This window comes from Schistocerca nitens, chromosome 1 (genome assembly GCF_023898315.1).
Source record: "Schistocerca nitens isolate TAMUIC-IGC-003100 chromosome 1, iqSchNite1.1, whole genome shotgun sequence".
NCBI lineage: Eukaryota > Metazoa > Arthropoda > Insecta > Orthoptera > Acrididae > Schistocerca > Schistocerca nitens.
This window is the reverse complement of record NC_064614.1, coordinates 946,527,477-946,542,448: the sequence shown is the minus strand read 5'-3', so window position 1 is coordinate 946,542,448 and position 14,972 is coordinate 946,527,477. Positions and strand designations below refer to the sequence as shown.

The following is a 14,972-nucleotide window of genomic DNA, read 5'->3' as shown; positions in this document are numbered from 1 at the left end:
CCTCTTGTTCGCACTGACGACGCTTTGAACAGTGGACTTTACATTTCAGATGTGTTACGACCCGTGGCTCTACCCTTCATTCCATCCCTGGGAAACCCTAATTTCAGCAGGATAATGCGCGACCGCATGTTGCAGGTCCTGTACGGGCCTTTCTAGATACAGAAAATGTTCGACTGTTTCCCTGGCCAGCACATTCTCCAGATCTCTCACCAACTGAAAATGTCTGGTCAATGGTGGCCGAGCAACTCGCTCGTCACAATACACCAATCACTACTCTTGATGAACTGTGGTATCGTATTGAAGCTGCATGGGCAGCTGTACCTGTACACGCCATCCAAGCTCTGTTTGACTCAATGCCCAGGCATATCAAGGCCGTTATTACGGCCAGAGGTGGTTGTTCTGGGTACTGATTTCTCAGGATCTATGCACCGAAATTGCGTGAAAACGTAATCACGTGTCAGTTCTAGTATAATATATTTGTCCAATGAATACCCGTTTATCATCTGCATTTCTTATTGGTGTAGCAATTTTAATGGTCAGTAGTGTACTTTTGAGCCCGCATCTCGTGGTCGTGCGGTAGCGTTCTCGCTTCCCACGCCCGGGTTCCCGGGTTCGATTCCCGGCGGGGTCGGGGGTTTTCTCTGCCTCGTGATGGCTGGGTGTTGTGTGATGTCCTTAGGTTAGTTAGGTTTAAGTAGTTCTAAGTTCTAGGGGACTGATGACCACAGATGTTAAGTCCCATAGTGCTCAGAGCCGTGTACTTTTGAGCGGTGTTCTGTATAGGGACAAACGACCCTCGTAATAAAATGAGAGAAATCAGAGCTCACAAGGAAAGATTTAGGTGCTACTAGAGACTGGAGTGCTCGAGAAATAGTTTGAAAGTAGTTTTACGAACCATTTGCCAAACACCAAAGTGTGATTCGCAGAATAATCATGTGGGTGCAGTTAATGTAAAGAAAAGTTCAAGTCTGAGAAAAGTTGTGTGTGTTTGCAGCCGAATGACGTGTATGGTGCAGGCCCTCTGGCTCCTTAACCTTGGGCTGAGGACAGCCCGGTGGGAGGGAGCGGCCAGTGATCTGAGCGAGGCGTCAGCGTGCTGAGTGTTGACTGTGGTGGCCGGTATATAGGAGAGGCGGAGGAAGCGGCCGCCAGTCCACCGGCGAAAGCGCGCCATGGCGTTCACCGGCCACAGGCTGCTGGAGGCAGCCTCACCAGTACTGCTGCTGCTGCTGCTCGCTGCCGCCACGGCGCGCCCACAGGGTGAGTCGGACGAACGCAGCGTTTCTCATCCGTAGCATTATCGCAGTTCCATACTGCGTGATGTCAGGATTACGTTCCGCTCTTGTTCGAAGTGTTACGAACATCGGAGATGGATGTAACTGTCTTCACAAGACCTCAGTTCGAAAGAAACGTAGATAAAGAAAGACACGGTGTCTCTTTCCTAGTAGGCACAGATGAAAGCCTGGAAGCCATCACTGTTACAATGGCTCCAATGCATAACACGTTCTCAAAATTCAAATGGCCCTGAGCACAATGGGACTTAACTTCTGAGGTCATTAGTCCCCTAGAACTTAGAACTACTGAAACCGAAAAAACCTAAGGACATCACAGACACCCATGCCCGAGACAGGATTCGAACCTGCGACCGTAGCGGTCGCGCGGTTCCAGACTGTAGCGCTTGTTAGAACCGCTCGGCCACCCCGGATGGCTAACACGTTCTCAGTAGTTCGTTTATTTATTGATATATTTTAAACTTCCTTCAAGAAAAATAATATACCTTATAATTATAATTATATAATTATAACAGGCAGACAAACGAGACTGATGGAAAAAAGTAAGTAAACTGTTTTACTATCTCAAAAGTCATCTCCATCAACTCAGGCGTCGCTTGTTTCGCTCGTGGGTTCTCCTAGCGAGGCACTTTGCAGTTTTCCCAACACAGGCAATCCGCACTCAACACGGAGTGACTGGCGGGTAGTAAAGCGTTAGTGTCGCTCAGCGCACAGAGTCAACGTCAGGACTGGCCGTCTGACCCCACCGTTTCACTCTCTATGTGGACAACTGCCTGACTGTCGGCGTCCGAGTAGGCACACGAGGAAAGAGGCTTGCTAATTAACGTGATCTCCAATCTTAGGAGCTTTATAGAGCCCCCTAAGGAAATAGCATCCTGGGCTGGATAGAAGTCCAATCTATACGTGGTACATCAGCCAGAGGAGGGCGACAGTCTCATCTAATACATTTATCCCACTGTGAGACAAGACAGTTAATGGCTTCAAGGAAAAGTGTTTGTGTTTGCCTCTGCAATCATGATTGTACTCAGTCGTGTACCCCTTCGTCCGAAGGAAATCGACGGCCACTGATGTCTTCAAAAATGGTTCAAATGGCTGTGAGCACTATGGGACTTAACATCTGAGGTCATCAGTCCCCTAGAACTTAGAACGACTTAAACCTATCTAACCTAAGGACATCAAACACATCCATGCCCGACGCAGGTTCAAATCAAATGGCTCTGAGCACTATGGGACTTAACATCTTAGGTCACCAGTCCCCTAGAACTTAGAACTACTTAAACCTAACTAACCTAAGGACATCACACACATCCATTCCCGAGGCAGGATTCGAACCTGCGACCGTAGCAGTCCCGCGGTTCCGGACTGCAGCGCCTAGAACCGCAAGACCACCGCGGCCGGCCCCGACGCAGGATTCGAACCTGCGACTGTAGCTTTTACGCAGTTCCAGACTGAAGCGCCTAGAACCGCACGGCCACTCCGGCCGGCTCACTAATGTCTTCCTTCGGGGTTCCAAAAACATAAAAATTGCATGGGAAGAGATCGGGACTGTACGGAGGATATGTAGGTCTTTAAATGCGAACATTTTACGTTAGGCTTTACCGTGACTGTTATTGACAGTAAATGAAACAACAAGTTTACTGTTACCAGTCACCGTTATGAGGAAAGGTGTGTAGAATGTGTGTTTCTTTCGGCTGTTTTGGTTCAGTTTACGAGGTAATTGTTGATTTATAAGATTGGCTAGTTTTTTTTTTTTTCTGTGTAGATTTCGTTTTCTATACGATGAACTCCGTGCACTCTTTGACTTTTTTGGTTATAGAATCATATTCTAATCTATGCAGCAACCTTCCCAACTGTAATTCTGCATTATAAAGCTGTGTGTTGAACATTTGTTTTTTAATATAAAGTTCTTTCAGTTCATTTTTCACCCAGAGTTTTCGTGCGTTTTCCAGTGTTTTCTTTGCAGATGTCGTGTTTGTTTTGATGTCAATCTTGGTTATGGAATCATATTCTAATCTATGAAGCAACTTTCCACTAACGGATATGTAGGTGCTTTCCATCGAAACTTCTGCAGTATTATCGAAACAATCTAAGATCAAAATGATCGCCCATATGTTGCCAAAGTCGTTTAGAGTAGGAGTGCGCTGAAGGAAGACATCCGCCGTCGCCGATTTGCTTCAGACGAAGAGGTGCACGCTTGATTCCTTAGGCAACCGCAAATATCTTTCCATGAAGGCACTGATTGTCTTATTATACAGTGGGATAATTGTATTAACAATTATAGCGATTATTTCTTAGATGATAAACAGTTTACTTACTTTTTCCCATCCATTTCGTTTTCATTTGAGTGACCCTTACAGATGGCTCTGAGCACTATGGGACTCAACTGCTGTGGTCATAAGTCCCCTAGAACTTAGAACTACTTAAACCTAACTAACCTAAGGACATCACACACATCCATGCCCGAGGCAGGATTCGAACCTGCGACCGTAGTGGTCGTGCGGTTCCAAACTGTAGCGCCTTTAACCGCTCGGCCACTCCGGCCGGCTAGTGACCCTTACACAAAGCCGTGCGAAACGTAGTAGAGAAACAGCACGGAAAAGATGTAAACACAAAGTTTGAATCTATCAAGACTAATAATCAATGATATTGATTCTCACCAAAGTACTTACAGTATATATGCTTACTACTAATCCATGTAACGAAGAAACTGAAAGAAAGGCACGATGGAATTAAAAATATAAATGTAACTCTGGTTGCGGACTGGAATGTGATAAAAGCAAACGAAAGAAAACGAAAAATACCAAGAGAACACGGCTTGACGGAAAGGAAAATTATGGGAAGTTAGGCTCAAAGCAGAATGTAACTTATAAAACTTAACATATCATGCAAGTCGTCTTTGTACGTGGAAGATAGCGAAGGGTTTCGAATTGCTTACATAGTGGTAAGACAGAGACTGGAAAAACAGATCAAAAACAGATCAAAAGTGTGGTGTCACCGCCAGACACCACACTTGCTAGGTGGTAGCTTTTAAAATCGGCCGCGGTCCATTAGTATACGTCGGACCCGCGTGTCGCCACTGTCAGTAATTGCAGACCGAGCGCCGCCACACGGCAGGTCTCGAGAGACTTACTAGTACTCGCCCCAGTTGTACAGCCGACGTTGCTAGGAAAGGTTCACTGAGAATTACGCTCTCATTAGCTGAGACGATAGTTAGCATAGCCTTCAGCTTAGTCAATTGCTACGACCTAGCAAGGCGCCATTTATCCTTTGCTATGTATCTAATGAAGCATGTACAGTAACAAGATCAATGTTCACCAATTGTGGATTAAAGTTAAGTATTCCAGCAGCTACGTACTTTTCTTTATAGCATTCATTAAGTATCCTGTTTCAGACCTCACGCCATCCTGCGTGAGCTTATAGCGTGCATTTCGGCTTCCTCAAACAACACGGTGTTGGCACTTCTGCCGACACATCAAAAAGATTTCCAGGAGCAAATGAGTCAGTTATGAACCACCTCACAACTTCCCTAACAACGCCTTGTGCCCTGTAATAATATTAAAAACTACCAGTCGTTAATCAGCACAGTTTCTAACATATACACTACTGGCCATTAAAATTGCTACACGAAGAATAAATGCTGATGATAAACGGGTATTCATTAGACAAATATATTATACTAGAACTGACATGTGATTGCATTTTCACGCAATTTGGGTGCATAGATCCTGAGAAATCAGTACCCAGAACAACCAACTACGGCCGTAATAACGGCCTTGATACGCCTGGGCATTGAATCAAACAGAGCTTGGATGGCGTGTACAGGTACAGCTGGCCATGCAGCTTCAACACGATACCACAATTCATCAAGAACAGTGATTGGCGTATTGTGACAAGCCAGTTGCTCGGCCACCATTGGCCACACGTTTTCAATTGGTGGGAGATCTGGAGACCTTGCTGGGCAGGGCAGCAGTCGGACATTTTCTGTATCCAGAAAGGCCCGTACACGACCTGCAACATGCGGTCGTGCATTGTCCTGCTGAAATGTAGGGTTTCGCAGGGATCGAATGAATGGTTGAGCCACGGGTCGTAACACATCTGAAATGTAACATCCACTGTTCAAAGTGCCGTTAATGCCAACAAGAGGTGACCGCGACGTTTAACCAATGGCACCCCATACCATCACGCCGGGTGATACGCCAGTATGGCGATGACGAATACACGCCTCCAATGTGCGTTCACCGCGAAGTCGCCAAACACGGATGTGACCATCATGATGCTGTAAAAGAACCTGGATTCATACGAAAAAATGACGTTTTACCATTCGTGCACCGAGGTTCGTCGTCGAGTACACCATCGCAGGCGCTCCTGTCTGTGATGCAGCGTCAAGGGTAACCGCAGCCATGGTGTCCGAGCTGATAGTCCATGCTGCTGCAAACGTCGTCGATGTGTTCGTGCAGATGATTGTTGTCTTGCAAACGTCCCCATCTGCTGACTCAGGAATCGAGACGTGGCTGCACGATCCGTTACAGCCATGCGGATAAGATGCCTGTCATCTCGACTGCTAGTGATACGAGGCCGTTGGGATGCAGCACGGCGTTCCGTATTACCTTCCTGAACCCACCGATTCCATATTCTGCTAACAGTCATTGGATCTCGACCAACGCGAGCAGAAATGTCGCGATACGATAAACCGCAATCGCGATAGGCTACAATCTGATCTTTATCAAAGTCGGAAACGTGATGGTACGCATTTGTCCTCCTTACACGAGGCATCACAAGAACGTTTCACCAGGCAGCGCTGGTCAACTGCTGTTTGTGTGTGAAATATCGGTTGGAAACTTTCCTCATGTCACCACGTTGTAGGTGTCGCCACCGGCGCCAACCTTGTGTGAATGCTCTGAAAAGCTAATCATTTGCATATCACAGCATCTTCTTCCTGTCGGTTAAAATTTGCGTCTGTAGAACGTCATCTTCGTGGTGTATCAATTTTAATGGCCAGTAGTGTATTTAGTGCCAGTGCAATGTCGTGGAAATGAATATTCAGATACCTGTCTCCAATACGATCCACCAAAAGAAGCCCGTCTTGAATCGCACGATATTTTAACCAGTTATTCTAGTTTTCCACCAGCTTTGTTCGTCGCAGTAATTGACATGTTCCGCCGAAGCGACTAAAATGTTATATAAACCACTGTTATTTGGAAAACTTCTGTCGTTTATATTAGAGCTCCTTTTAGGCGATCGTTTAATATGATTATATGAGATGTCTCTACATATCTCACTCTGAAACTATGGCTACTGGCCCATTTTCGTTATGTTTTGGTTCGAGTCATCGAACTATCGATTATTCAGACAGACACGTCTCCAGTCGGACATTACTTACAGACAGCTCCTGTACTTCAGTAAATTCTACTTCTGAAGTTACCCTAAGAGATGTAGCATATTCCATGTGTTATATGTTATCGAAAAAGTTCTACCAGAGTATCTGAGCGATTGCATGAGGTGCAGCATCACCTACCAGATGAATTCAAAGTGTTGCGTGTGGTCGAATATCAGTTTCAATTATTGCGTTTCTGTAAGTTTATTATTAAGTACTGGTAAATTCACATTACGGGAATGACTGCGGTGAACGTCATAGTTTCAAGGAAATACCATGACTTACGAAATATTTTTCGAGAGTTAGATACTCAAGTTTTTTATGTGCGTTCTTCACAAGTCACGCCTCTTTCATGCGGCTCGATTTGTGGGAGGCATTATTAGCATTTTAAAGAGCCTGATGACATCAGCTCATCTTCAGACTTGTCGCAAACAAAGTTCTGCGAGTCATACGGAATGATAGAGCAATTCGGTTGCGAGAAGGCAGCCCACATCAGTATCACTGGCAAAAGGAAGACATGTGGCGTAGACGAAAAGTGTTCTTCACTGTACACACCAGTTACGAAGAAGACGTACCAACCACTCAAAACCAACAACACACAGTTTTTCTTCTCTGCCAGCAACTTCTTTCATTGGAAGATTAATTAAACGCGGCTTGTGACTGCAAATGAGATTTACAGCACTGCAATCTGTATTACTTGCATTTCTCAAAACTTTCGATGGTTTCCCATTCATTGACTGCCCCACCTATACTCGTTTGTGATTTATACAAGGGGTACAGATCCTCCACGGAAAGATGCAAGCCTAGTTTACGACAGCGCCTCCATGTAAATTTACAGCACCGTATTAGTGTTTAACACTACTGTCAGATGCTGCTTCTTCCTTTCAGAGACGTAATTTATACACTGTTTGGAGCACCACGTATGTTGTTACATAGTATCTTTCGGAAAGAAATGTAAATCAGTACTTCATTAGACTCCGTGGTGGAAGGTCCATTCCGGAATTAGAGGTTGCAAAATACTATTAGGTTAATTACATTCCGGTCTTATCTCAGAATTAAAAACTAATTATTAATTAAGGCGGTGACATCCAATGATCCCTTCAATGCAGATGCACACCAAGGTCGAAATCTGACAGGAATCAGTGAGATGCTGCGAGTAAGGAGGATAATGAGCGGTGGCACTACAACACTAGTGTGTGCTGTAAGTTGAGAATTGTATCTGACGGGAGGCGTACTGGGGTTGTTCGTGTGGTTGTGGTGACCACTGCGTCGGGATGGCCTAGTTTCGAATATCGCTCTGGAACAAATTTTCAACTCACCCCATTGATAGAAATCAATGCCCACTGGCAGCTAACGTCTTTAATTTCTTTGTGTCAGAACTGAAAACAGTTTTTCAGTGCAGAAAATTTTTCTCATTGTCTTAACTGATGTCCTATCATCCTATCCCTTCTCCTTTCAGTGTTTTCCACACATCCCTTTCCTCTCCGATTCTGAGCAGAACTTGCTCAGTCCTTACCTTATCAGTCCACCTAATTTTCAACATTTGTCTGTAGCACCACATCTCAAATGCTTCGATTCTCTTGTGTTTCGGTTTTCCCACAGTCCATGCTTCACTACCATACAATGCTGTGCTCCGAACGTACATTCTCAGAAATTTCTTCCTCAAATTAAAGCAAGAATTTGATACCAGTAGACTTCTCTTGGCCAGCAATGCCCTTTTCCCCATTGCTATTCTGCTTTTGATGTCGTCCTTGCTCCGCCTGTCATTGGTTATTTTCCTGCATAGGTAGTAGACTTCCTTAACTTCATCTACTTCGTGGACATCAATCCTGATGTTAAGTTTCTCACTGTTCTATTTCTGCTACTTCTCATTACTTTCGTCTTTATTTGATTTTCTCTCAGTCCATATTCTGCACTCATTAGACCTGTTTATCCCATTTAGTAGATCATGCAATTCTTCATCACTTTCACTCAGGATAGCAATGTCATCAGCGAATCATATCATTGTCATCTTTTTGCCTTGAATTTTTCATGCACCCATTTCACTCCTGAATCTTTCTTTTATTTCCATCATTGCTTCTTCGATATACAGATTGACCAGTAGGGGCGAAAGAATACTTCCATGTCTTACACTCTTTTTAATCCGAACACATATTTTGTAGTTGTTCACTCTTATTATTCCCTATTGGCTCTTGTGCATATTATATATTACCAGTCTCTCCCTATAGCTTACCCCTATTTTTCTCTGAATTTTGAACATATTACGCCATGTAACGTTGTCGAACGCTTTTTCCAGGTCGATAAATCCTATGAATGTGTCTTAATTTTTCTATAGTCTTCCTTCCATTATCAACCGCGTCAGAATTGCCTTTCTGGTGCCTTTACCTTTCGTAAAGCCAAACTGATCGTCATCAAACACATCCTCAGTTTCCTTTTCCATTCTTCTGTATATTATTCTTGTCATCAACGTAGATGCATGAACTGTTAAACTGATTGTGCGATAATTCTCGCACTTTTCAGTTCTTGCAGTCTTCGGAATTGTGTAGATGATATTTTTTCGAAAAAAATGGTATATCGCCAGATTTATACATTCTACACACCAATATGAATAGTCAGTTTGTTGCCAATTCTCCCAATGAATTTAGAAATTCCGATGGAATGTTATCTGTCCCTTGTGCCTTATTTGATTTTAAGTCCTCCAAAGCTCTCTTAAATACCAATTCTAATACTGGAACCCCTATCTCTTCTAAATCGACTCCTGTTTCTTCTTCTATCACATCAGACAAATGTTCCCCCCATAGAGGCTTCCAATATACTGTTTCCACCTACCCGATCTCTCCTCTGCATTTAACAAAATGGTTCAAATGGCTCTGAGCACTATGGGACTTAACATCTGTGGTCATCAGTCCCCTAGAACTTAGAAGTACTTAAACCTAACTAACCTAAGGACATCACACACATCCATGCCCGAGGTAGGATTCGAACCTGCGACCGTAGCAGTCGCGCGGTTCCGGATTGAGCGCCTAGAACCGCTAGACCACCGCGGCCGGCTGCATTTAATAGCGGAATTCATGTTGCTCTCTTAATGTTACCACCCTTGCTTTTAATTTCATCTAAGGTTGTTTTGACTTTCTTGTATGCTGAGTCGGTCCTTTCGACAGTCATTTATTTCTCGATTTCTTCACATTTTTCATTCAGCCTTTCGTCTTAGCCTCTGATTCCTCAGCGACTTGTATTTCTGTATTCCTGAATTTCCCTGAACATTTTTGCACTTCTTTCTTTCATCGATCAACTGAAGTATTTCTTCTGTTACCCATGGTTTCTTCGCAGTTATCTTCTTTGTACCTATGTTTTTCTTCTCACCTTCTGTGATTGCTCTTTTTAGAGATGTTCCTTCCTCTTCAACTGAACTGCCATCTGAGATATTCCTTATTGCTGTGTTTATAGCCTTAGAGAACTTCAAGCGTATCTCGTCATTTCTTAGCACTTCTGTATCTCAATTCTTCACGTATTGATTCTTGCTGACTTATATCTTAAACTTCAGCCTACTCTTCATTACCAGTACATTGTGATCTCAGTCTATATCCGCTCCTGGGTAAATCTTACAATCCAGTATCTGATTTCGGAATCTCTGTCTGACCATGATGTAATCTAACCGAAATCTTCCCATATCACCCGGCCTTTTCCAAGTATACCTCCTCTTCCTGTGATTCTTAAACAGAGTATTCGCTATTACACGCTGAAATTTGTTTCACAACTCAATTAGTCTTTCTTCTCCCTCATTCCTTGTCCTAAGGTCATATTCCTCTATCACTTTTTCTTCTACTTCTTCCCCTACAACTGCATTCTAGTCCTCCGTGAATATTAGATTTTCACCTCTCTTTATGTACTGTATTACCCATTCAATATCCCATCCAATATACTTTCTCTGTCTCCTATTTTCAGCTTGCGACGTCGGCATATATACCTGAACTAGCTCTTTCGGTGTTGGTTTTCTGTTGATTCTGATAAGGACAGCCCTGTCACTGAACTGTTCACAGAAATACGCTCTCCGCCCTATCTCCCTATTCATAACAAATCCTACTCCCGTTGCACAATTTTCTGCAGCTGTTGATATTACCCTACATTTATCTGACCAGAAATCCATGCCTTCTTTCCATTTCACTTCAGTGACCCCTACTGTATCTAGGTTGAGCCTTTGCATTTCCCTTTTCAGATCTTCTAGCTCCCCTACCACGTTCAAGCTTCTGACATTCCACGCCCGACTCGTAGAACGTTATCCTTTCATTGGTTATTAACTCTTTTTCTCTTGGTCACCTCCATCTTGGCAGTCTCCTCCCAGAGATCCGAACGGGTAACGACACCGTAATCTTTTGCCAATGGAGAGATCATCATAACACTTTTTCAGTTACAAGCCACGTGTCCTGTGGATACACGTTATGTGTCTTTAATGCAGTGGTTTTCATTGCCTTCTATATCCTCATGCTGTTGATCATTGCTAAGTTTCCCACCCCAAGGACAAGAGAGTGCCCTGAAGCTCTGTTCACTCCTCCACCCTCTGCAAAGGCCGTCGGCAGAATGAGGGATACTTCTTACGCTGGAAGCCTTCGGCCGCGAATGCTGATTATTAATCAATATTTAAGCGAGTGCGGGTTTCGAACCCAGGACCGATACCGTTCTGGTTACTAATCAAACACGCTACCTCTTTTTTTGTGGATCTCATTTTGTTCTACATTGTTCGTTGAATTTGTTCGTGGCGAACGTCCGATGACACCCGTTCAGGTTGTTCGTTGATCCGTTCACTCGGTTTTTTTACTACAGAAGGTAGCTAAACCCTCTGACCGACCACGCTGATCTACCGTGCCGACTCTCTAGACGAGGGTGTCACCCAGAGCAGCACAATATGTCCATATCAGAGGCAGAGAACAAAGAGTTTGTCCACACAGGCGATGACAGTTGAATGGCTGCACAGCCCCAGTCTCAAATTAAGGAGCTCCAGGTGTCCCGCCGATTGGACAGCACTACGTCGACAGCATCGAACTTAGCGCCAGCAGCAAAGCCGCAGCTAGCAGTGGCAGAGTTCAGAGAGGGCGACTGTTTGTGCCATATAGAGTTGTAGATTCATAGACTGATGCATAGGTGCCTCCTCAGGACTAATGACCGGGAGACTGTGATACCTTTGGCTAAAAATGATATTTATACAGTCTTGGCACGTCCTTGCTTTGCTACAGCATTTGTGTTTACCATGTAAGTCACAAGTACGTGTCTCTGATGTGAAGTAACCACGACATCCTGACTGTGGGGTCTTTCCGTTTCTGCTGTATCGATGTTGTTTACGCTTGTGGTCCCTCTGCTTGAAGACAACATGAGGTAACCGCCCCGACGCTTCATAAGCCTACTCACACTGTCAGCAAGTAGCCCTGGTTTAACTCTGCTCTGCCATCTGGTTTGGCCAACTTCCCTGCCTTCTTGCATTAACCCGGAAAGGCGTCTTAGTTCTAACCAGGAGCAACAAGTAAATTATTAGCAGCAAACATGCCTCTCTCTTTCAGAAAATTCGGCCTCCGGATTCTGCTCATGGGTCCTCAGCAAAATCTTGACATATATTTACAAGTTGGCAATATATACAGTGACATATTTTTCCACTCAAACTACCTCATCTTAAACCACAAGGTTCACTGTCTGTACTCCTGATTCTAAACATTATTTTCCAGATTTAGTTCACTGGACTGCCTTGCTACACTACAGGAACATGATCCCACTGAATCATTAGTTGCAGAATAGTACAGTGCATTCTCAAATGCTATCATCTTTACAAATTCCTCAGCCAACGTTTGACAGTAAACAATCTGTCTCAACTCCTCATTATGCTTTGCACTACTTTTTGTTTACCAAGTAATTCTCTAGTTACTTCTTCCATAACTAATCTGCAACTTCATACAATTTACCAGGAAGTCATCAGGGTGTGAGGTTTTCTGCTTCAGGCAGATGTAGGTTACACAAAGCAAAATCAGAACCACTACAGTACTAGAAACTGGGATATGCTTATCGCAATACCCTCTTATATATTGGAATATTCGCTTAGCGGTGATTCGACCCATTAGTGAGCTGATAAACTCATTCAATAAGTGAATGAGTTCTCTGTTTATGGTGTGATTTAAACTAGTTAGCTTCTTGGTTAGTAGCATACCTAGTAGCTTCTCCAGCTAATACAACAAAGGCCGTGTCAGATTCGTTATGGCTGTTTCAGTGGCAGTAGCAGGGATAGAGAACATCGGACCAGCTTTGTTATAAGTCGTACGATCAATTAACATCCCACTATCTCTTCATTAGAATCTCATCATTGCCTTGGGCTTTCCGCATTTGTAGCAGTTTACTATCACTACCTCTGGAGTAAACATAGAGTAAAATCAAATGCATACCCACCTTCTAACACTTCCCCATGACGTCCTGCTGCTTTCGCCTTATCTAAGAATAACAGAATTTCACAGGCTCGTGTGTCAGTCTGAACCAACCTAGTCAGACATATAGTAATTCCCTCTGTCTCTCTCTGGCACATGTGTAGCTCATCCATTGACATTACAATGAGTAACATTTGTCCTTGGAGACTGACAACACTGCTTGTGTTTTCACTTGTACATATTGTAAGTAGGCTGTTTAGGTTTTTTTATTGGTAACGCCACCTCTGTATGAAAATCACTGGCTGTGCTGTGTGCAGTCTGTGGCTGCTTTGCATTGTTGTAATACTCGCGATTGTAGTGTTAGGCAGCTGGCTGTGAACAGCGCGTAGCGTTGCGCAGTTGGAGGTGAGCCGCCAGCAGTGGTGGATGTGGGGAGAGAGATGGCGGAGTTTTAAAATTTGTCATGAACTGCTATATATATTATGACTATTGAGGTAAATACATTGTTTGTTCTCTATCAAAATCTTTCATTTGCTAACTATGCCTATCAGTAGTTAGTTCCTTCAGTACTTTGAATCTTTTATTTAGCTGGCAGTAGTGGCGCTCGCTGTATTGCAGTAGCTTGAGTAGCGAAGATTTTTGTGAGGTAAGTGATTTGTGAAAGGTATAGTTTAATGTTAGTCAGGGCCCATTCTTTTGTAGGGATTATTGAAAGTCAGATTGCGTTGTGCTAACAAAATATTGTGTGTCAGTTTAAGCACAGTCACGTATAAATTGTTCAAAGGGGACGTTTCATATGGCGACCCTGCCAGGATATCTCACTGGAATCTTCTGATTTTTTTTCTTGTAGTTTGTGTATTTAGTGTAGCTTTTGTTTATTGCTAGCACGTAATTGTAGAGAAAATCTCCTTTGTAGTTGCAGTCTTTCATTGTTGTACAGTAAAACAGTTGTGGCATGCATGTAGATTTGCACCAAGTATTTCGGAGCTGCAATTAACTAGATATTATTTTTAGTGTTATGTTAATGTGTTCTCTTATTTTTGCTCTTCAAATTGTGTTTTTCTGTGTTGTCGTGTGAAATACTGTGACAATAATGGCGTGTGAAAAACGTAATACTAGGCTCCAAAGTAAACTGAGAAATGACAGTGAAAACGAAAGCAGTGTGTTAGCGCCACCGAGTAATGAATTAACTGATGTTCAAAGTAGTAATTTGGTAATTGTGCATAGGGAAATGGAGCGGGCGGCAAACAATGGCGTGGACAGTGAAACAATTAGTGAAGAGGGAAGCATTATCGATCGATCGGTCGGCAACAGCTCGCCTCAGGAATCGGGAATGACAGGACACAATTTTGCAAATATTGTAGACTCAGGTTTTGGGTTCTCACCGTTTTCTCAAATGAGTCAAGACACATTTTCCACTTGTCAAAATGCGAATGTTGCCGGTGCAAATTCACTGCCGAAAAGCACTGAGGAACATGTTTCAGACACCAGTGCATTGTTATTACAATTAATGCAACAAATGGGACAAAAGCTTGAAAAATTAGACACAATGGAACAAAATCTTAAAAAGTTAGACACAATGGAACAACACCAGAGACAAACACAGCAACAGTTAGACGCAATGGAACAAAATCTTCAAAAGTTAGACACCACGCTTGAACAAACACGTGAAGATTTAACTACTGAGCTACATAACATTGAATCGAAATGTCAAAAGGTCTGTAATGACGTAAAAACACAACTTTGTGAGCATTTTCAGCCTATTTTTTCGCGGCATGAAAATGCATTACAGAATCACGAAGCAGCCATAAAAGAACTGCAAATTATTGTTCATGAAAATCATGAGACCTTGCAAGCTAAATTTGACTCAGTTGCAACTACCGATTCGGTTACGGAACTTGCAAA

At 43.3% G+C, this 14,972-nt stretch overlaps 1 protein-coding gene across 2 annotated transcripts in view; it reads left to right on the top strand.

Moving 5' to 3' along the window:
* The first annotated feature begins 1,162 nt into the window (after positions 1-1,162).
* The window catches only part of LOC126194242 (uncharacterized), a 49,865-nt gene continuing 36,055 nt past the window's right edge, over positions 1,163-14,972 (top strand). Inside the window, exon 1 of one of the 2 annotated variants that reach the window (XM_049932750.1) lies at positions 1,163-1,260. In XM_049932750.1, coding sequence (XP_049788707.1) covers positions 1,173-1,260 — 88 coding nt within the window. In that variant the 5' untranslated portion in view covers positions 1,163-1,172. The remainder of the gene's footprint in view (positions 1,261-14,972) is intronic. The other variant, XM_049932749.1, reaches the window with a different exon arrangement.